Source organism: Lepidochelys kempii, chromosome 2, assembly GCF_965140285.1.
Source record: "Lepidochelys kempii isolate rLepKem1 chromosome 2, rLepKem1.hap1, whole genome shotgun sequence".
NCBI lineage: Eukaryota > Metazoa > Chordata > Testudines > Cheloniidae > Lepidochelys > Lepidochelys kempii.
In genome coordinates, this window is record NC_136381.1 from 224,883,522 (window position 1) to 224,907,228 (window position 23,707).

The 23,707-nt window shown below is 40.4% G+C and overlaps 1 protein-coding gene across 1 annotated transcript; it reads left to right on the forward strand.

Annotated features, from left to right (window-relative positions):
* The first annotated feature begins 760 nt into the window (after window positions 1-760).
* Window positions 761-23,051, forward strand: FAM133B (family with sequence similarity 133 member B). The gene is made up of 11 exons (XM_073333962.1): window positions 761-925; window positions 5,461-5,558; window positions 9,296-9,374; window positions 10,976-11,050; window positions 11,234-11,266; window positions 11,687-11,755; window positions 13,469-13,564; window positions 16,169-16,216; window positions 17,785-17,880; window positions 19,738-19,785; window positions 21,772-23,051. The coding sequence occupies exons 1-11, from the start codon at window positions 902-904 to the stop codon at window positions 21,856-21,858; spliced, it is 753 nt and encodes a 250-aa protein (XP_073190063.1). The 5' UTR covers window positions 761-901; the 3' UTR covers window positions 21,859-23,051.
* The last annotated feature ends 656 nt before the right edge of the window (window positions 23,052-23,707 follow it).

Sequence of the window (23,707 nt, forward strand, 5' to 3'; positions counted from 1 at the left end):
TTTCTTACTAGCCTCTTGCCACTTTATAGCCACTGTCAAGGACTTTTTGAAAGTCTGAATGTGACATCGGATTCTCCTTTAGCCACTATTTTGTTGATTTGCTCAAAGACGACTAAGCTGGAAAAGCAGGCTTTTGTTCTGTAGAAAGCACACTGGTTTGTCCCTGTCACATCACATTCCTCTGGGTATTTTACGATTCTATTTTTAATGATCATTTAAACCAGACTACCTGATACTGAAGGAAGGTTTACTGCTCTTTAATCCCTCCTACCTAGTGCCTTCCTCCAGTACGCCAGCTGACGAAGAAATTGCTTATTTTTGTTGGCAGCCCGACCCCTTCCTTCTTTCTTAGCTTTTGTCTGAACTGGATGAATACTCTCCAGGCCGAGTCTTGCTGCAATCACTTTGTGCCTGCATCTCCTCTTTTGACACCTCACTCCCTGGCAGTAGTTCCCCTCTATCACCTGGGCTGGGCAGGTTACTGTCCTGTCCCAAACCCAGCTGTGGCGTGAACTGCGGCAGGGGGTTAGCTTCTCTGCAAGGGCTTACTCGGCCTCCACGGCTTTTCCCTCCGTGTGCCGCCGGCTCATCCGATAAGGGTGCTGGCCGACTCGAAAGGCAGGCGGGGACCGGCAGCATTGTGCCCCTGGCAACGGGCTGGCTGGGGGGCGGGGGCTCGTAACGCCCCTCGGCCTGGGCGTCAGGCCCAGCCCCAGGGCGGACCCAGCAAACGGGCCGGGCGCGGGCGGCGGGGCGCCAGCGCTGCGCGCCCTGCAGGTGGCGCCGTGCGCTCGCCGCTTGGGCCGCGGGCAGAGGAGCCGAGCTGGGCCTCGTCGCCTCCTGCTCTCGAGTTCCCGGCCGGGAGCGCGCGGCGGAGCCGAGGCGTCTGTGCGGCGCCGCCATGGGGAAGCGGGATAACCGGGTGGTGAGTGACGCGGGGCTCGGGCTCGGGGTGGCGGCAGAGCCGCGGGGAGGCCGCCCGGGGAAGCGCTGCTGCGTCCCGCGCCTCAGGCCGGGCCTGGCCTGGGGAGACCGGGGTGTAGCGCTCGGCTCGGCCCGGCCCGGCCCGGCGCGGCCACCAGCCCCTCAGCTGAGGGGGGAGGAGGCCTCGGTGAGTCCTGCTCCGCTCCAGGCGCCCCATCCCATCCCCCCTCCCCCCCCCGAGTGTGCCGGCGTATCACCGGGCGTGGGGCTGTGCGGGGACCCCGGCTTCCCCCTGCTCCGTGGTGGGTCTGCACAAGGGTCAGACCAGGAGGGGCTCTTGTTGCTGAACGGTCTAAAGCATATTTGCAAAATTGCAGTCTGGGGATCGCAAGATGGGGGGCAGTCCCCAATATCCGCACAATATCCGTGTCATCATATATCACAATGGCGGTTCCTGGCCGCATGAAAGCCTTGACTCTCTCGATATAAACGGGGAGCCGATGATGATGATAATTACAATATAATTGTCCTGCCAAAAATGTCTCCCATCACCAGTATGGGATTCTTGGGTAAGGCATGTGGTGCCGTTCACCTGGCCTGGCCTGTTTCCCAGCAGAGTAAAAGACCTTTCTCCACTGATCGTAAATTCTACATTGTGCATCACGTATTCTTTCAAAACTGGGCAGCCAGACAACCCAAGGAATTTACTTGAGTCATATATGATAGAACTGTTCATTTCCTAGTCAAATCTCTCGAAAATCACTAATGACTATATGTACTTTCTGTCTGATATCTGTTTTGTGTTCTGTCATGTGAAAAAAGTTAGGGTGCTGGCCAGTTCCTTGCAAAGACATTTTCCTAGCAATATTATTTCATTATTGAGTGTGCTAAGCCGATTTATGGAACAGAATAAAACAAAACAAAGGCCTCTGGCCTAAAGTATTGGATACATATGGGTCCTTCTCTCTGCACAGATCCTTGTCTACACAGAGGCTCTGTTGACTTCAGTAGGTTATTCCTCAAAATAAGTGTTGACCTCCTCACATGTGATCTAATTGTAGGATCAGACTTTAATTTTAGGTTGCCAACCTTCCTGTCCTTCAGGTCCTTCCTTAAAACTTCCTCTTTTCAACTAGCTACCCACCACTAACCATCTACAAATACTTTTATGCTTGACCAGATGTTCATATTTCATTTAATCTTATTCAAATACAAATTTTGCCAACTAATAAGTTGTGTGATAAAAATAAACCAAATCACATTATTTTGTTTCAGCCTTTCCCCCTTGTTTGTCTGTATTTCAAATTTAGGCTGAGATCCTGCAAGCTGTTCCCAGCAGACAGATCCTTTCAGTGACTTTAGTGGGGCTCCTTGTGAGCATAGTGGTCTCCCTGCAAAGAGAAATTGTTAGTATTCAGGCCTTGGACTGTAAGGCCAGGTTTACAAAACTTTTGTCACTAATGTCAGTTAGTAGTGTGATTTTTCTACAGCATTTTTATGCTGGCAAAAGCCCTGGTGCAGATGCAGTGTTATTGGCAAACAAGTGTGCTTTTGCTGATCTAGTTCCCTGAGTAAAAAAAATTGAGTATAAGCTGTACCAGAAAAAGAACTCTTTTTGCCAGTAAAAAGAACGAGGAGTACTTGTGGCACCTTAAGGACTAATGCCATCATGTGCCAGCAATGCCCCTCTCCCATGTACATTGGCCAAACGGGACAGTCTCTACGCAAAAGAATAAATGGACACAAATCAGAGGTCAAGAATTATAACATTCAAAAACCAGTCGGAGAACACTTCAGCCTCCCTGGACACTCAATTACAGACCTAAAAGTCGCAATTATTCAACAAAAAAACTTCAAAAACAGACTCCAACGAGAAACTGCAGAACTGGAATTAATTTGCAAACTGGACAGTATTAAATTAGTCTTGAATAAAGACTGGGAGTGGATGAGTCATTACACAAACTAAAAACTAATTCCCCATGCTAATTTTCCCCCTACTCTTCCTCACACCTTCTTGTCAACAGTTTGAAATGGGCCATCCTGATTATCACTAGAAAAGCTTTTTTTCTGTTGCTGATAATAGCCCACCTTAATCAATTGGTCTTGTTAGAGTTGGTATGGCAACCTCCATTTTTTCATGTTCTCTGTGTGTGTGTGTGTGTGTGTGTGTATATATATATCTCTTCCTACTGTATTTTCCACTGAATGCATCTGATGAAGTGGGCTTTAGCCCACGAAAGCTTATGCTCAAATAAATTTGTTGGTCTCTAAGGTGCCACAAGTACTCCTCGTTCTTTTTGCTGATACAGACCGGCTACCACTCTGAAACCTGTTTTGCCAGTGTAAACTACACCTACACTAGGAGTGTTTGCTGGTATAGTTCTACTGACAAACCTTTCTACTGTAGACAAGGCTTAAGGCAAGGGCCTTCTCTTTTGTGTGTGTGCATAAAGCACCATGCAAACCACTAATACAGTATAAATGAAATAACAGAAATCACCACCCTAGTTCATATTGACACAAGGACAGGTTGGAGGGAAAGGGGCAGAAGGCGTCATGCTTGGGGGGGGAAGCACAGAAGATCCTCTGCCCACTAGAGCAGGGGTTCTCAACCAGGAGGTCTGTGGCCCCTGGAGGGGGTCACGAGCAGCTTTCAAGGGATCTGCCAAGCAGGGCTGGCATTTGACTCACTGGGGCCCAGGGCAGAAAGTCTTACAAACTCTTACAAAAAAGTTTAAAAGATCGTTATCAAGTTTGCAAACTCAAGCACCCAAAAATTAGGAGATTCCCTATGCAACCTTAATTTGGCCACTTTCTGCATATATATTACAATACAGTCTTTCATCTCATGATCACATTCTGTTTTTTACACAAGACCCCGCCTCATTGAGTGCATAGGATGGACCTGCTCTGAGAATGAATAAGGGTTGTATAGCGAAGGGGCCAGTTATCTGTAGGACCCCTGATTGGTTTGTTGTTGAATTTGGAAGTTGTACAGCTATTGAGGCAGATGATTAGAGGAAGAGAAAGAATGGCTTCAATCCCTTTTGCGTTTGCAACAAAGCTCATATGTGATGTTAGGCAAGCCACTTAGTTTCTGGGTGTCTGACTGAGACATGTGGTGTGACCTGTAGAAGTGTGAGCACTTGCATCTGTTACTGTAGTCAATGGGAGCTGTGTTTTGAACATATAAAGTGCTATATAATTCAAAATATTCTGAAAAATCAGGTCCTCGGTGTGTCAAATTGGGCACCCAAAATTATACTTTGACCTTAATCTCTCCCTGCCTCAATTTCCCATCTGTAAAATGGGGATAATATCCCCTTATCTCAGAGGAGTGTTGTGAAAACAAATTCATTTTTGTAAAGCCGTTGGATAGTATAGTCATGAGTGCCATGGAAAAGCCCATGAGGAAATTGATAATTCTGCCTTCAGAACATAAGGAGAAAACAAAATCTTGAATAGCTTCTCGCTAATTAACACTGTCCATCATGTGCACTGAATGAAGCAGGGGTCCTATGGAAGAAATAATATGTGCTTATTTGATTATAGACTGTATCATCATGTACAGATAAATGGACTGAATTTGGGTTGCACAGACAACATTAATTGTGGCATTTTTTAACTTCTGAGTGCTCTTCACTTTTCATACTTAATGTTTTTTAATATTGCTTACGTGATATCTATTTGTATATACAGATCTGTCTAGAGAAAGGAAGATGTATGCACACAAGCATTAGTGTGGCCATATGCTTCTAGTATATTCATGAACCAAAATTTTAAAAAATTGTTAGGGAATCACTTCCTTACTTAGGTAAATGGGATTTTTTAAATATTTGGAGTTATAAAATTTATCACATTTTGAAGTGCATATAAAGAGAATACACAGATGTGAAAAGGAGGAACAGATTACAAAGCTTGATTAATAAAGCCATTATAATTGATCTGTTGCTAACTTGAATATATTTGGGGTTAAAACATATGATTTAGTACTTAAATGCTGCTAAATTCACCAAAGTTTTGTTTATTTACATCTATTCGGGTTTTTAGTTTAAAACAAATCCCAAATGTAGTAGTTTTATTATGTGGTAATATTATCACTAATTAATACAGTCTTGGTTGTGTGCCACCATGAGTTTGTTCCTGACCAAAGTGAGTCTAAGGCCTGAATGTACTACCTTTGCCGTGCCAGAGAGTAAGAGACTAGGGATATATGGCACTGTAATAATACTTTTATAATAGAGCATCGCATCCTGAAATCTCAAAGCACTTTACAAAAGAAGCGCTAAGTATCACTAGGCCCCTGGATAGGCCCTTGTTCCTTTTGTGGCTAAGTAGATTATGTAATTCTGAATTGGAAACATGGTGTTGAGTCTGCATATCGGCTTGAAGCATCATTTTCCTCTGGCTAAATGCCTTCCATCAATAAGAAACATAGAATTGTTTTCAGTAAGTAAGGAAAATTGTATGTGTGGGTTTTTGTTTCTGCAGCAAAGTAGTTCAATTTACTTCTCACTTCGCTTTGTCATCTCCAAGGCTTATATGAATCCTATAGCCATGGCCAGATCACGAGGTCCTTCCCAATCTGCAGGGCCAACAATACAGGACTACCTGAACAGACCAAGGCCTACATGGTAAGTGTGGAAATATCTGATTGCTCCTTCTGCAAAACCACTTATTTGATGAAAGATACTATCTTATTAAGTGCCCTCCTTCTCAACATACACTGTGATATTTTATAAAGGGATTCCTAGTGTCTGGCCAAAGCATTTTTTCTAGATATCAGTCCTAATTTTATATTTTTAAAAAATTGTTACAGTGTAAGATGATGGTATTTCAGCAACCATTTCTGAAAAGAAATATATTATATTGATCCAGAGGCATTTTTAGCAACAATTTCTCAGGCCACGTCTTCACTACAAATTTTGGTTAACCCAAGATACATTGGCGGAAAGTCACTCGAGTTAGTATATTACGCATGTACGTCCATACTTGGCTGCTTGCATCAGCACTGCAAATACTCACCGCTCCTGTGTCGATGCACAGTGTGGTGTAGCACCCGTAAATATCCCAGTGTGTCACTGTCTGGTGCATTGTTCTTTGGGAAAGTTTTGCAATGCATTTTAGGACAGAAATGAGTCACACAGGAATGACGAGGAGCAAGGAGTCAAGTTACCATCATGCAGCTTTCTCCATCACATAATGCCATCCATATCCCAAAATGTTTACATCTTTTTTTTTTAAATCCCACAAACCTGGGCACAGCACTTTTCACTGTCCACCAACTGTGACACATGCATGGAGCCTGCAGCGTTCTGCACTATTGTCATGAAAGTTGCAAACAGAGGACGAACAGTCCTCTACTATTTGCAGGCCCACAGGAAGAACTGCAATGTGATGATTTCTTTGAGGATAGATTGCTGAGGACATAGTGGCATTCACGGCTATTCAGGGCTATTGGTGGCATTCACGGAGCAGCTAGGGACAGTGGAGTACTACTTCTGGGCTGGAGAAACAAGCACTGACTTGTGGGATGACATTGAAATGTAGTGTTGGGGTGACGAGCAGTGGCTGCAGAGTTCTTGAACGCAAAAAGCAGCATTCCTGGATCTGTGTGCCAGCTCGCCCCATCCCTCCAGGGCATAGGCACCAGAATGAGAGCTGCATTGACAGTTGAGAAGTGAGTAGCGATTGCAGTATGAAAGCTTGCAACACCAGATTGTTACCAGTCAGTGGGAAATCATTTTGGAGTTGTAAAATCCATAGTGGGAGTTGTTGTTATGCAAGTGTGTAGGGCCATTAATCATCTTCTGCTATGCAGGACTCTGAATCTGGTGGAATGCAGGACATAGTGGATAGATTTGCAGAAATGGGTCCTGAACAGCAGTGGGGCCATAGATGGCACCCATTTCCTTATTTTGGCACGGGCCTGCGTTGCTACAGAGAGCATCAGTAGAAAGGGATACTTTTCTTTGATTATGCAACTGTAGATGGATCATCAAGGATCCTTTAGCGATCTCAGTGTGGAAGCTGCATGATGCTCGCAACTTTAAGAACACAGGACTGCAGAAAGCTGAAAGCAGGGACATTCTTTCCCAACTGGCAGATTATCATTGGCAGTGTTGAAATGCCAGTAGTGATTCTGGGGGACCCTGCCAACCCCTGGCTTCCTTGGCTCATGAAGCCATATGCTGTCCACCTTTACAGCACCCAAGAAAGATTCAGCTACCAGCTCAGCAGGTGCAGAATGACAGTTGAATGTGCTTTTGATAGATTGCCAGCATCCAGTGGCCCCTCAATATTTATTTATGAGATTGGAGGTGGAGTGCCTGTGTACTGAGTTTGAACAGCCAGACACAAGAACCATGAGCTCAGCATGGAGCTATGCAGCTGAGGGAGCCCTTGAAAAAATAACTTTGATGTGGTAGTGTGGGGCTGTGCTCTTCGTGGCCCTGAAGTTTTAGGGGCTGTTACGAATTGTTAGTGCTAAGTGTACATTTATGAATATTGAACAGTCTTTTAATGAACTTATGAATTGTGTGGTCCCTTCTGTACATTTATAATTTATTACACTGTTACTCACTGAACCTGTGAGTTCTGTCATCCTGTAGAGTTGAATGCAGTTAGTACTTTGAGTAGCGTTAGGGATTCTTCACTATGTTATGAAGTAATAAAGATAAATTTATTTCCAAAAAATAGAAATGTATTACATACCTAAAACAGTGCCAAAATAGTTTAATTAAAAAAATACAATAAAAACTTCTAAAATAAATTAACGGAATCCAACTTTAAAATCAGAAAGGTAGAAAACATTCCTGTCCATTTTAGTCCATTTTTGCTTCACATACACCATCTGTGACTCTCCCATGTCAGTGCATGTGAGGCTGTGGTTGTCCTTACTGTTGTCCTCTGGCATGGAGTGGTAGGGATGCAGCCCATGATGCCACATGGAATGTTGGAGTCCATAGCAAGTTGCTAAATTGGAGTTCTTCATTGACTACAGAGAGAGCTGAGTATGTGACTGTTGGACCTGTAGGTCAACAAGAGTCTGCAGCATTTGTGTTTGCTGCCTGAGTGCATCTCCCTCTCCTTTTCCTGTGGGGACACCTGAGCCTTTCTCCTGTCTGCTCTTTCCTTCTTCATACTTTCTGAAATATTTACCCTCCAGGCCCTCTATTTACAGTTCAGTGCAGCACTGGCTTGCAAGATCTCACTGAACATATCCTCTCTAGTCCGCTTTTTATCCTCCTTATCATGGTCAGGTATTCCGCAGGGGACCACTCAAAGCCATAGAGGTAGCAGCTACAGATAGATGTATTGTTGGATTTACAGTTACAACAGAAAGCAAAAAATAAGTTTCAGAACTCCCTTCCCTTATTCCCATAAAAGTTTTAAATAAGACTAGCTTATTGACAGTTCAGTTTTGGAGTATCACAGTATTAACAGTAGCTAGGTGTGCTCGCCAAGGTGGGCAGTTAGGAATATGTGGGAGTTTTAAAGAGAAAGGGTGTGGCTTCTGGGTTCTGTGACCCCCAGGCAGAGGAGTTCACAATTGTGATTAGAGCAGTCACTGCAGGACAGCTACTGGAGGACTAGGGTTGACGTAGGTCATGCAGTGTCTACACTCATGCTGTGTTGACCTCAGTAGGTCAACCATGGCTCAATGCCGTTTGGGGAGGTGGTGTTATTGCCTCACCATAATAGAGTACTTACATCGACCTGAGACAAATTTGAGTGTAGACAAGTGATATAAGTTGATGCAAGGTGACTTACTCATAGATATTAAGGTCAGAAGGGACCATTATGATCATCTGACTTACATCAACCTAACTTTTTACTGTAGACCAGGCCTAAGAAGAGAAAAACTTTACGCCTCTATTTTTTGTCATGGCTACCATTAACTGAATTGTGGGGGTGTCCTCACCAGTTATTTTTAAGTAATTTTAACAGAATCACACATGGAAAGAAATTTTTCTGGATACGTTTTCAGAATTGAATTCTACCTTGCAGAATTGTCATCTTAAGAATTATACCATCTCTTAAGATGAGTTACTAAAATTATCTTGTGTTCAATCCATTTTATCTTATTATACATCAAATTCAAGCATACATTACCTATCACCAAAGTAAGGACTAGATGCTGAACAGGAATTTATTTACAGGACCTAGCCTTTAAGATGTAAATTGTAACATAACCTAAAAATAATTCTGTCTCCTTTCATGGGAAATTCAGCTAAAGATAAACTGAAGAAACAACTTGGATTACTGTCTGTGCATTTCAGTGGAAATTTAAAAAAAAATCTTAATGTCTGTTCAGGTGTTTTAGATGTATAGATATCTGTGTAAAATCTATGTATTTTTTTTATATAAGGGAAGAAGTGAAAGAACAACTAGAAAAGAAAAAGAAAGGATCAAGGGCATTGGCTGAGTTTGAAGAAAAGATGAATGAGGTTTGTGATTTGATTATTTTGTGTTGGTGGATCATTTAGAAAAATTATTCCACTTTGTGTTCCACTGTCATTAGCAGGATGAACAGCCCACTGTGTGTGTAAGATTCTTCATGAGCTAACTTTGTTATTAAAATATTTAAATTAGAATTACAGCAGTTACAGAGCAAAAACCATCTTTTCCTTTCCCCTGCTAATGCAGAGTTGTTCTCTACAGTATATATCTGGTCAGGTCTAGTTTTGGAAAAGTGCCACCTGAATAGTATTTGAGCTCTTGTAATACACTAGAGGGCCACACACCTCATAGCTTCTGTAGGCCGAGCTTTTTGCATATCCCTGGGGCTTCTTGCATCCCACTCCATGTGTTCCCTGTGTACCACCCTCCTATCCCCCTCATATTTCAGGGACTCCCTGTAACTGCCACCCAATCTCCCCCTGCTGGAGTTGTGTGTGGTCCCCCATTCCTCCACTTCTCATATCAGATCCCCCATTCTGCTCCCCCTTGCCAACAGTTCTGTTTACCCCTCATTCAGCCACATGAGGTTCCCCAGTCTCCCCTATCCACTCTGGATTCTGTGTGCTCACTTTTCCACCTTCCCACCCTACCAAGGTCCCATTCTTTCCCACATGTCAGAAGCTCTGCTTAACCCCTGCTTAATACCGGGTTCCCCACTCTTCCCCTTCCCCACCCCCTGAGTTCTGTGACCCCAATTCCACCTTCCCACCATACCAGGATCTCCCATCCTCCCACTCACACCAGGGGTTGTGTGGACATCTGCATTCAAACCTACCCATTATTATTTGTTTCAGAGATGCATCATTCAGGGCTTTGACACATTAAAGTCTATTGGGAGGATGAGCAGGGGGATATTGTTCTGTTGGAAGGTGATGGGTGCTATCAACCAGTTGCCTGAATGATAGACAGTCCAGAGGTGTGTGAAGCTGTGGGTGTGCTAACCAGATGGCAAGGGCTCCAGGTGTCCCCCATTTTCCCCTTTCTGTTTTCTGATTTTCTCCCTAATTTATAGGGTTCTGGCCCTTGATACCTAGAACATTCAATAAGGGTGGCACACAGGAAGCTTGGTGGTGTAGGGGAGGTGGAGAAAGAATGAAGGGAGACCCCGGTGGGTGCAGTGCACTCGATTTACAGAAGCAATAGTGTGTGAACCTCTATATTCAATGTGAAATCTTTTCATCAGAGGCTGTCCAGATCCTTACCCACCATCTTTTGAATAAAGAGACACTCATATTTGGTGGTACTTGATTTTTAAAAAGTGGATTACTCACATTGCTACAGTGAAATATGTATGTATAGTTGTAAGTTTAATATCCTAATACAGATAGTCAATTAAGGTGTTTGTGTATATATTTTTGTTTAAATAACGGACAGATCAAGGAGCACATTAGCAAGTTTTGTCAAATGAATATTAATCTGTTTATATAAAATGAAATATGTAATCCTGTAGGTTTAGGATTAGTTGAATTATCTTTTTAAAACCTGTACAAATAATACTTGGTGGCACTGTCACAGATGAAATATTTCAAAGGTTCCTTTTAACTCCGTTTTGAAAATTATGCCAATGGTCACTATCACTGTTTTTCAGAATTGGAAGAAAGAACTAGAAAAACACAGGAAGAAATTATTAGGTGGAAATGAGAGTTCCTCCAAAAAGAATGAGGTAAATATCTTAAGTCTGGTAAAGTATTCATGAGTTGGATTTTCCTGATGTAACATTTTTGCACTGAAACAGCCATCACCAAAGAATACAGGTCAAAATGCAAATTCAGAACTACTTTCCTTGTCTGTGACATATGTCAAGAGATCATGATACCATGTAACAAAATTATCTCTTTCTTTTTAGAAAAAGAAAAAGGAAAAGAAGAAATCAAATAGGGTGAGCAAAGTTTTCAGGTTTTTAAGTTTTACGTGGCTTGAGTTCCTGAAAAGACAAAATAAGAGTGTAATTTGGTATTTTAGGTAGATGTTTAAATAACTATGCTTGTGTTGCCTGTTATCTGAGAGTGGTAGTTTAGTTTGTATTTGAGTGGAAAAGGTTTAAAAATAAGAAGGTCTTACTTTAAAAATAGATCATTTGGCTAGAATGCCACACCTTTGTTTGCTTGAGGAAATATCACTCATACAGCTTAATTTAAGAAAATCTCTGAAGGCTAGACTCTTGGAACTAAGATCACTATAGATAACATTTGCAAATGCAGAGACATTTGGGAGAGTATTTGGATGTTCCTTTAACTATTTCTCAAACAGACAAAATGCTGCATCTCACAAGCTTTAATTTTTGTTGTGTTTGGTCAAGTTGTCTTCATCTTCCTCTTCTTCATCAAGCTCTGATTCTTCCAGGAGTTCATCTGATTCTGATGATGAGGTGAGAACTAACGTACCAGAATTGTAATTTTTCTGTTTTCTTTGAAAATATGCTAGTGTATAATTCTAGAATATGCTTGTGCCACTTACTCTCTTATTCAGGTTTTATTAGGATGGTGCATTCAAGAAGAAATGTATGCTTCTTGTTTTAACGTGGAAATAGTGATTGTAGATTAGTCAGCATTTTAACAGAGGCTTCAATTTAGCAACTACTTATGCATCTGTTTACACAATATGAACTGTCCCATTTACTTCAGTGGAGCTGCTCAGTGCATACTTTTAAGCACATGAGTAAGTCGTTGCAGGACTGGGGCCATAATTTTCTTTTGATTATAGTAACCATTTATGGCCCTACATCTCAGGAACAGTAGCCTGAACAGTTAGATAATTTGTCTGTTAGTACCCTGTTAATTGTACATGAAGGGGTATTGGTTTATCTGTGAGATCTGAAACTATAACTAGTTTTTTTAAAGGCAAATGAGTTAAAGACCTGATATTTCCTATAACCAAATTAATACACGATAATATAGTGAATATGCAATACTCAAACAAACTTGTTAAAAGAATTAACTTCTGGCCTCACAATTGTGCTCTCCGCTCTTGTGTAAGAGACTAACATTTGGTCCTACAGTTCGTTGCGGGCCCTCAACTTTCATTGAATTCAAAGGGAGTTGAGAGCTCTGAGCCTATGATTGGGTCCCTTAGCATTGATGCTTCACTCAGAAGGCTAGCAGAGACTTAGCAATGCTACAGAGATAGCAAACCTCCTGGAAGGAGTGGTAGTAGCAATCCCTTTTATTTATTGTGAAACAGTGGGTTATAAAGCAAGCTCCAAGGTGGCTTTCAAGTGATGCTTTGAAGAAAGGAAGCATATAATTGGGAACAAGAAAGGCAAGTCTGCAGAACTCTCACAGGGAGATAGAAGACTTGCCTCTTTCTTTACAGCGAGAAAAGAAACTTCTAGTGCGCAAAGAAGTATAGAAATGAACATGACCTTAATATATCTGTTCAATTAATAGATTTTTCTGTGCACCAAAATATATTTTATAGCAACATATTAAAAGAACACTAATGAAACACTTACTTTAAAAAAGTAATTTTGGTTCATGATAACTTTTTAACACTGATTTTTGCAGTATATATATTTTACATGTAGATTTTAGGCTGCATCTACCTAAATGCTTTACTCTTACCTTTTTATGCGTTGACTAAGGAAGGTTATCCTCTTGACTACAAATAAGAACTTCTGTATGAACATTATTTATTTTGGGTGGCAGGTTTATAAACTGGATTCACTTTGATTTTTACAGAGAACTGTCTGTTATTTGGTATTTCTTTAAAGAAAGATAATTTCCCCTCTAAATTAAAAATAAAACCCAGGCACACAATTATTATTTTGAAAAAAATCTGTTCATGGCATTTTAGGCTAGATCACTTTGAAGATGAAGAGTCAGGCCCTATGATATACTTTGGAAAAAAGTAATAAACAAGGAAACTAGAAAAATTTGGATTTATCACAAATATAAATTTTGAATAAATGCAGAAATATTATGAGTATCATCCACTCTAAGAGCCAGTCATCTCTGTAGTGCTGTATTCATCAAGAGAGCATACTTACGTATAGGACTTTGGGTTTCTGTGTTCTTCAGATTGATTCAGTTATAGCTTCACTATGAACACATACAAACTTTTTCTCTAAAACATTTATGGATAGGATAAGAAACAAGGGAAAAAACGGAGAAAAAAGAAGTATCGCTCCTTGCGGAAATCTTCTGAAAGCTCTACTTCTGATTCTGAATCAGACAGCAAGGTAAAATGTAATGATGTTTTAGCGTTGGGAAGTTTTCCTTTATATTGTAAACATTATCTGATTTTGGTTTTGCATATCCACTTTTTTATTTCTCTTTCAAACACACAATGCTACTTTATGGGAGCAAGCAGTGCTTCCAGCCTTCTGCTTCCATACTCCAAGAAGTATTATCCTTATTTGAGCTCAGTACACTGGCTGAAAGGAATAGTTTGATCTTTAGAGAGCAGACTTGTCAATGATTCTAAACTATTATCACTAACTTTCGAATTATAAATGTGCCTTATTTCCTGTCCAAACAAGCTCTGTTTTAGTGTACAATAAGCTAACATTTAAAACCTATAAATGTCTTAATTCTTTGTCGGTGTGTTGTTTTCACATGTAGGGGTTTTTTTAAATGAAGGTCTGACAGGATACCAGTGCTTAAAATACATCTCTACCCCGATATAACGCGATCCAATATAATGCGAATTCAGATATAACACGGTAAAGCATTTCCCCTCCTCCCCCCTCCCTCCCAGGCTTGCGCAAGTCTGGGAGGGAAGGGGGAGAAGCGGAGCGGCAGCACGCTCAGAGGAGGAGGCGGAGTGGAGGTGAGCTGCGGGGGCGGGGCGTGCGGGGAGGTGCGCAGCAAGTAACGGGGGTGGGGGCGCAGAGGAACCGCTCCCCGTCCCAGCTCATCTCTGTTCTGCCTCCACCTCCTCTCCCCTGGAGCGCACGACTGCTCCGCTTCTCCCCCTTCCCTCCCTCCCTCCCAGGCTTGCCGCACCAAACAGCTGATTCGCAGCAAGCCACGGAGGGGGGAGAAGCGGAGTGGCGGCAGCACACTCAGGGGAGGAGGCAGAGGCGGAGTGGAGGTGGGCGGGGGGGGCAGGGCAGGGAGCTGCCAGTGGGTGTTCTACACCCACCAGTTTTTCTCCATGGGTGCTCCAGCCCTGGAGTACCCACAGAGTCGGCGCCTATGGTGGCAGCATGTCTGGCTCCAACATGCTGCTCTGAGCGGCATGTTAAGGGGGCCAGGCCAGGGCTGGGGAGTTGGATAAGGGGCAGAGAGTCTTGGGGGGCAGTCAGGGGACAGGGAGAAGTGGGGGTTGGATGGGCCAGGAGTTCTGAGGGGTCAGTCAGGGGGCGGGAAGTAGGTAGGGTCAGATAGGGGGCGGGGCCAGGCTGTTTAGGATGGCACAGCCTTCCCTACCTTGCCCTCCATAGCAAGTTCGATCTAACGCGGTTTCACGTATGACGCAGTAAGATTTTTTGGCTCCTGAGGACTGCGTTATATCAGGGTAGAGGTGTACTGCCTTACCAGATGTCTGTGGGAAAAGTACTTTCCCTTCAGAAATTGTACACTCTGCAGCACAAATCGAGCCTTTCATAAATGCAGTTATGGGGAGGTTTCCCTTTCCTTTGCTCTATTTGGAGTCATGCATACCCAATTAATTAAACTTCCTGGTGTGAATTTTGGACTTCATCCTGTGTAAACTAGAAAATAAACAAATTGTAAGGAGTCTGTCAACAGTTCTTTACACTATATCAGGTAGAAATTATATTTTTGGCATAAATACTGGTAATCTAAGAAGCCACTTATGAAAGCGCTTTGGGGCTCAGTCCTGTCTTCATTTATCTGTAAAGTACCTAGCTTAGTGTATGTGCTATACAAATAATAACAACTAGCTCTTTATATAGTGTGTTTCATCCATAGATATCAAATGATTAAATCATTCCTCACATACATACACACACCAGTTTTTGTTAATGTAAGTTTGAAAATTCATCCCTCACACACATGATGGGGGGGGACACGACATTTAGACACCACCTGCTGCTGAATTGGAGGACAGAAGTCTCTGTTCTTTCTCTCTCCTGTCAGCTGAGGTGAGATGAGGTGGGTGGAGAGACTCACAACCTTACTATTTTTTCCTTCCTAGTTATTCTCCATCTCTGATAATTTCTTCACTCTGTTGGCCCTGCTTTCATTCTGCCTTTTCTACTGGCTCATGCACAATATGCCTCTTTGCTACGCTTTCAGTAGAAATTACTTGTCTTGTATTATCACCAGACAGGAAGGAACAGCAGAGAGGCACTCCATACACGGGGATCTAATGGGAAAGCAGAACATGAACTGTTCTATTGGAAGTATGCTTCATCTTAGGCTTCATTCTGTCCCCTAGGATCTCCCAAAGGGTTCTTTTCTCACCCAATGCTTGTGGACTCTGTCATGGTAGCGTGTTGTGTTTTCTTTTAAGATTCTTAGGAATAGAGTGATGGTGGCTGACCTCCTATATAGGTTGTATGTATGTTCTGCTGAGCAGCATTCTATTCCTTGATTCCCCACAGGCCTACCAGAGTAAGAATAGTGTCTTTTTCTACTGCAGGGCAAGGACTGAAGCAGTTGTACCAAAATGGTAGTTTTTTCATAATGCTCATGTGAATTGCCAGGTAAAATATCTCAGACCAATTTGTTAGACTGTAACCCAGAACAACCATAACAGCTTTGAAAAGTAGGCCCTTTTATCCAGTGTAATATATCTGGTCAAGATTCTGTTGTGATTCATACCATTGTGTGCTGAAACCATTATGTAAAATTAATTATTTTCACCTTCTATTTAGGACAGCACAAAAAAGAAAAAATCAAAGGAAGAACATGAAAGAGAAAAGGTAAAATATTAAGTACTTGAAAAATAAAAATCTGTCTCAAAGGGCATTTTATACAAATATAGACAAAGAACCACATTTTTAAACAGAGTGACAGAAGTACTTTGTGCTATCCAAAGGCCACGAGTACCTGTACACCCACCCTGCTCCCAACTCCCTAGTAGTAGAGGCAGTTAACCACAGGGAGTGATAGGGTCAATCTGGGGCTACCCCTAAGAATAAAGACTCCAAGAGGCTAGACTTGTTTGAGCATGAGAACGAATAAACCATCAGGCCCTCCTGGGATGCTATGACTTTAACATGTGGCAAGCCATGGCCAAGTTCAAGGACTCCCTTCCTGAAACTTCTAGGAGTTCCGGGCAATCGTGGGGGAGGGCACGACTGCTGCCAGGGCAACACTCCAGGCTGCTTCGGATGCGGCGGACACCGCCGCCTGAACCATGGCCTTGGCCGTTGCTATGCACCGGGCATCCTGGTTGCTCTTCTCTGACTTAGAAGTTTTTAAGGTCAGGCTTGACAAAGCCCTGGCTGGGATGATTTAATTGGGGATTGGTCCTGCTTTTGAGCAGGGGGTTGGACTAGATGACCTCCTGAGGTCCCTTCCAACCCTGATATTCTATGATTCTATGATCTTGGGTAAGGCAGTTGTGAACCTGTGCTTGCACATCTGAGGACAAATTTGCAAAGGTCCTTGGCTTCTATTTAAATAATTATTGCCACTGGGAACTGCTGGGTGCTGAGCTGTTAAGAAAATCTGGTCCCTATAGCTGCCGAGTGCAAAAATTGCTAGTTATGTGGCAAATTTGCAAACTTGTTCAAGCAGATAGGGTGAATTTAAGGACAAATGTCTAAGTGGCTTTCAGGTGGTCTTCTGTTTGGGTTTGTTTGTTTTTAATTTACACTGAGGACTGAGAGTCATCTTATTAGCTGCTGCCTCCAGCGAGAAGTCTTTCTTATAGAAGCTGGGCATCAGCTCTCTAACATTGCCAGCCATTCAGCACTCTTCTCTGGACTTATACCATTCCTTCTTTCATCAGCAGGTTAACAGTAGGTGCACTTCAAGCCCCGAATCCCTTTGAATCATTCCCCTGTGATATCCAGCCCTAACACTAGGTACTCTCAGAATTTCTGGATCCTCTGCACCCAAAGATGAGTGTTAGCGTAAACTACTGCTCCTGTAAACCACAGAGCATTTGTGAGAACTTAAAATAAACCAAAAGAAGGTTTATTTAAGAAAGAATAAAGATTTAATGAGAAATGAGAGAGAGTGATGGAAACAAGTACTTACAATACAAAACAAAATCATAAAACGCAAACCTAGGTCTACACTTATCAGTAGTTACCCTTCCTACCTAATAAAGTAGATTTCCCCCCAAAGTTCAGTCCTTTGCAGAACTGGCTGGTTTCTCAATAATAACCTCTTGAAGTCCCTTCTAATCCTACATGTCTATGATTCCACAATTTAAATGAAACGTTAAAGTCAGTGTTTTTGTCACAGTCTAAGTGTTGTATTATTTTAAAGGATGCACTTTCCCAGCAAACAAAATACTTATGTGTTTTATTTTGTGTAGGACAACAAAAGTCTTAGTAGGAAAAGGAAGAAAATTGATCGTGGGAATGTACCTTTATCATCTGAATCGCTATCAGAGTCAGATCCTACAGAGGAGGTCAGTGTGAAAATACAACCTAAATTTCAAATTTTAAAAAAGTATATTTGGTAAGTTAAATGTGTATAAGTGAGTAAACTAATTTGACTGTACTTAACTCATCAATAGACTAAGTGGCAAATTATGTATTATTCTGAAGCTGTTCTAGCTCAGTTTAACTGGATTTCAGCAATGTGACCTATCTCAAAGTTGTATAAGCACAAGCCTATTTAAAAAGGACTCTTGCATTTCATTAAAGTTAGAACGCTTACCACTTACTGATTATTTTGAACTATTTTGTTATAGTTAAAATTCTGAATACCATAATATTCACTAACATCACATTACATGCTTGACATATTGACAGTTTATGTGACTGTCATTTCATTAGTGTGTGTGTACAAAGGCAGGGGATTTCCATCTCACTTGTATTAATGTTCGTTACCACTGGACATTGATTACATTTGCAATGATTGGTTTTTTTTAAATCAAGTTAATTTGAGTTTAGTCCCTGTTCTAATACTGAGATCCTTTCATCATCGTGGATTGATTTAAATCAAGTACTTGTAATCACCAATTTTAATCATGATTTAAATCAGTAAGCAGGAAACCTTGATTTAAATAGTTTTAGCTCTGTTTTGCTTTTGTACTTTTTATTAAAGGTTGATTTTCGTTGGTTGATAACCATTACAGCATGTTTATTTACACCAAATTTAGCCTGTACACTAAGTTTTGTATCTCTTAGTAGGATACACTGTATCGATACACATTTATTCAAACAGTTATCTAGCTTACCGTACATTTATTGAGATCTTAATTTTTACTTTTTTTTATTATGTTAGCAAAAATCATGAATGAGGCATTTACTAGATGGTTGATATTGATTCTTTTTATCAAAACATGTTTCGTATTTAAAACTGATGTATTAAACAAAGGAAATACCTGTAGTTAGTGAATTTAATTGATTTGTTTCTGGACACAGTTTCCTTTAGGATTGTAAAACTAGTAGATCTCATCCTCTCACTCCTAGCTTTTATTCATAGCTTGGAAGAGGAAAGCAAGTTTTTGTGCTTTTTCAACTCCTAGTTGGTTTCTTAACTTTGAATCAACTGTTCTTTGAATTGAACGTGGAATAAACTGAAAGGAAGAAAATATTCTCTTTGCAGTTGCAGAGGAGGCTACTGCTGTCAAAAGCTGGTTTAGCATTTCAGCAGACTCTTTGGTTCCAGGTACTTAAACAGTGACTTCCTCCAGTTCAGTAGTATGACTTTCTTTAAAACTTCAGCAGCAAACGTGTACTGCTTAATATTATTATTTTAAATTTAAATAATTTTGATATATTATAGTAAGTTAAGTCCAAAATAGGTTGTCATAATTTCAGAGGTAAATTTCAAATTCAAGTTTAAATAGCTTTATTTTTAAAAATTAAACCTGTATTTAATTTACATTTTAAAAATTGATTTTATTTAAATTATCCATTTTTATCCCCTCTGCTGTTTTCCATATAGAATTCCAGATGATGTGAAGGCTAGGGAAAATTGGAGTTGTTACGGGTTTTTTTCACATAGGTAGTTTTAATAATTTTACTGGTATCTACATGATAATTCCCTGCTATGCTATATGTTGTATAAGTAGACAGACATTGTTTCCTTGAAAGCACTCAGCATTTTTTATTTCCAAAACCGGATGATACTGGCTAGAATGATTTGAAGAAAATAGCACAGATATCCCAGTGTATTTCTTCATATTGTTACAACATTATATGCTGTACCATATTGTGCCGTCATGTTTTATAGCCAAAGCTAAAACTTTCTACTTACAGGTATTTTTGGAAATACTGTTTGGCCACAAAAGCTTATTAATTATTTTTTTTTTTAGGTACAAGTGAAAAAGAAAAAAAACAGTGAAGAAAGAGAGAAAGTAACAGCAAGTATCATTCCTATTCTCATATTTTTAGAAAGTGTCTTAACTATGTAAGAAATTAGCATGTACTTTTGTTGTCTCAGACAACACTCTTTACAAAGTTGAACATTTTATGGAAAATTCTACTCTCAGGTTCACAGTTGTAAATCGAGAATAACTCAATTTACTTCTGGAAGCTCCTTGGCCTTTACATCAGTGTATCTGAGAACAGAATTTGGCCCTGTGTTCGTAGATTCAAGACCAGAAGGCACCATTGTGATTATCTAGTCTGACCTCCTGTATAACACAGGCCCCAGAACTTCCCCAGAATAATTCCTGGAGCTATCTGTATGTTATCTAAATACAGATATGTATGAGTAGAAAAGTTATTTTCTAGATGGAGTAAATGTCAAATATGTTTACTTATGTTCACATTAATAAAATGGAACATTACCAGTGTATGTCATATCGGGTTTATAATATACATCCTGCTCCACAATATATAGGAAGATATTCTGTTCTATGCCTCATAAGGTCTGTCTACGTTGCATCTGGGAGTGTGCTTCTTAGACTGGATAGACAGACATACTCTAGCTATGCTCAAACTAACCCACTAAAAATACCAGTGTGGATGTTGCAGTGTAGTCTGCAACACAGGCTAGCCACCTGAGTATGGCTAGCCCATGCACTGGACTAGACATACCCTATAAGGTGCAGCACTGAACTCTCAGCCCAGAAAGAGGGTGGGGAAAGAAGTTAAGGCAGCTTTAAAACACCTTTGTTCCCTCTTGATTTTGGGTGGCTGCAGGGGCCCCTGGCATAACCTGAACAGCCTTGGAGGCCTATGTAGGTTAAAGTAACTGCCCTGTGGGCCCCAGCAATGCTCATTCTCCCCGACACTGGATACTGAGTCCCTCCCCTGGCACACTCTATGCCAGAGTTTGGGAAAGAATCCTCAAAAGGCTGTCCCAGTAGTGCGTATGCTGGGCAAGGCTCCTCCAACTGAATAAGGGGCTTTTACCATCCCTTTACGCCTCTCTGGCCTTTTTACCCAGTACAGTGGGTCAGGAGCTGGGATGAGGATCTTGTGTTTAATTTCTTTACAAGGACCTTCTGCATTAATCTCTCTTAAACTGTTTCGTTCAGTAAGGAATCTACATAGGGATTTGAAGTTATACATTTTCCAGAGTTGGGCAGGTTGTCAGCCACGTGACTCCCAGTGGCTGATGTGCTGAGCTCTTTCTTTGGAATAAATGTACATTACATACATTGTATACTGCACTGAAGCTGTATATCTTGTGTATAGTAGAATAGATATATATAGTGTTGAGTGACAACTCTTGTGTATCATTGTTATAGCATACAACATAAACCTGGTCCTGCATGCCTTACTCAGGAAGAACCACTGAAATTTTGCCTGACTAAGGACAAGAGGGTTGTTCTTCTAGTATATGTGTTTCTGAGTTTAGAGTATTAATGTTAGGTCCTGATCCTGCAGCCATTCTTTGACTGTATAAGGGTTTTCACAATTGAGCTCCTACATTATCCCAAATTAAATGAGGCATGAGTGCTGGAGACTGGAGCCTAAGACAGCTTATTTTACTTTGTCAGGAATGGGGAAATCTAACTAAAACGTGATTAAATAGGGCTTCTTACCCTGCTCTTTCACAAGTATGCAAAATGCTGTTTGCATCACAAACACCCATTATCTTATTGATTTCTCAAAAATGTATAAAGTGTTCATGTGACTTAAAAGATTAGGAAACAAAATTAGAGACCATGACTATTTCAGACCTCTTACCAGACCAAAATAGAACTAACTTTAAAAAAATCATTCAAAGTATTATATCTTTTTGTTTTGTTTTATACTGTTTATTTATGTAGTAATCTTTTATCTGAAATAATTTTGGACAAATATCCTTTCAAGGTTTTTACACCACTTAGTTAGCTGAATTTTAATAAATGGGTTTTGGCTTATGAAATAACTAACATTATTTAACTGTTTTAAAGGATAAAACAAAAAAGAGAAAGAAGCACAAGAAACACGGTAAAAAGAAGAAAAAGAAGACGGCTGGTTCAAGTTCAGATTCAGAATGACACTTAAAAATCAAGCGTGTCCCTTCAACAAAAGTGCAATGACTAAAGGAAACTTCAACTGTGAAAATTATCGCAAACTTTACCACACTGCATGAGTTTTCCAGTGTTTTAGAAATATTACTAGACTTTCAATAGCCAGCCAGGTGCTGCTATGCCCAAAAGTCCATTGTTGTTGCCTGCTGCTTAATACCTGGGGTACAAAATTCTTTTAATTACAGTAGCCAGTGTTAGTTTAAAATCATAAGAGAGGGTGGTCCAGCTAATATGTAAAATATTAGGAAATAGAATGCAACCTTTTAGATACTAAAAATAGTGTTTTAACAAGTTAGTAATATAGTCTAATTTTTAAATCTGCGGAAATAAAAAATTCATCTTGAGGAATATAACATAAGACTATTGATACTTGGTGACTACTAATGCCATTTGTGAAATGGAAATAGAATAGTAACAATTTTAAAGGTTACTTTTGTAGAAGTATTTATGATAATTTTGCCCTTTATTTTCTTTTGGGAGTGTTACCATTTTGGCTAGCTGAATTAGGGTGCCTTTGATCCTTGCAAAATCTATCTATTTTTAACAGTACAACAGCTATATTTCCTAGGGAGATCAGAACTGGTATCAGCAGGTTTTTCCTGAATAAACAATTCTGGGCCCCTAGCATGTACTTCTGCATTAAGTAAGAGCAGTGACACACTGCAGCATAACTTGACATCCAAAAATTAAAGACTTTACCTCCACTTAATTGAAATGATGCTGAATACTGTGCTATTAATATGCATTATATCATTTAAAGTAATTTTGAGTTTAACTGAACATTTCTGGCAAACACTGGTAGCTTTTTTTCCTTTTGCATTGCCATTGAGATATTTAGAATTATTTTGTATGTTTTGTACCATTTTTAAATAACGTACAGGTATTCAGTTGTAACTAGTGATTTTTTTTATGAATTATGTTCCAGGTGTGGAGCTTCATGTATGTATTTACTTTATTCTTACAGTAAATTCATTTGCTGTGATAAAATGCACACTTGCTGAAAATATTTAGCATGTAAAAAGCAGGGTTTTGATAACTAACAGCTTCATATTGAAGCTGATTTTACTCTAAGCAAGTTCAGTGGCAGACCTGTTATGCGGATGTGTCTTGTTATATGAAACTACTGCCAGAATCTCAGTAAAGATACTCTTTAAAAAGTTTGTCTTTGTATTTTTGGACTATGGAATATTGACACAAACAGACTGAGCTATTTTACTTGCACCTGCAACTACTTCAGTAACAAAAACAGAAAAGAAACATAATAAATTAACAAAACATACACAAAAACTAAAGCAACCCTGGACTTCAGCTTTATACAAGTGCGCCCTCTCTCATCCTCTCACTCTTGTCTCCAAAGCCTGGTCTGCTGTTGCCTTTAAGGTATTCCAAAATGTTCTGCTGTAGAACAAACCAACCCCTCTCAACCCCTTGCATGCATGCTAGTTACTAACTACCTTAAGTACAGTACTAAAGTGCAAAACATAGTTTTCTGCTACTCAAGAATTGTAGCACGTTTCCTAAACAATCATAAATTTGCAAATCATAAAGAAAGAAATGGGAATTAGGAAGATATTAATATTTTTGCTAGTCTTCAGTCAAATTGACTTCTACTTCAAGCAAGTTCTTGGAAACATCCCAATTTTATTTTATGAAACTGACTTCCTATCACTACTAGATTAAAATTTATTGAAAGGGTTCTTGATCAATCATCATGCTGCAGCTAGGTGAAATTGCTGGTTTTTAAGACAATTGCATCATTACTGAGAATAAATGTAAGACTTCAGGACAGAATGAAGTAATTTATATCAGGCTTGAT

Coding starts and splice junctions, on each gene's coding strand:
- FAM133B (XM_073333962.1), top strand. CDS start 902: ATGGGGAAGCGGGATAACCGGGTG. Junction 926..5,460: donor GGAAGCGGGATAACCGGGTG/GTGAGTGACGCG, acceptor GTCATCTCCAAG/GCTTATATGAATCCTATAGC. Junction 11,267..11,686: donor AAAAGAAGAAATCAAATAGG/GTGAGCAAAGTT, acceptor TGTTTGGTCAAG/TTGTCTTCATCTTCCTCTTC.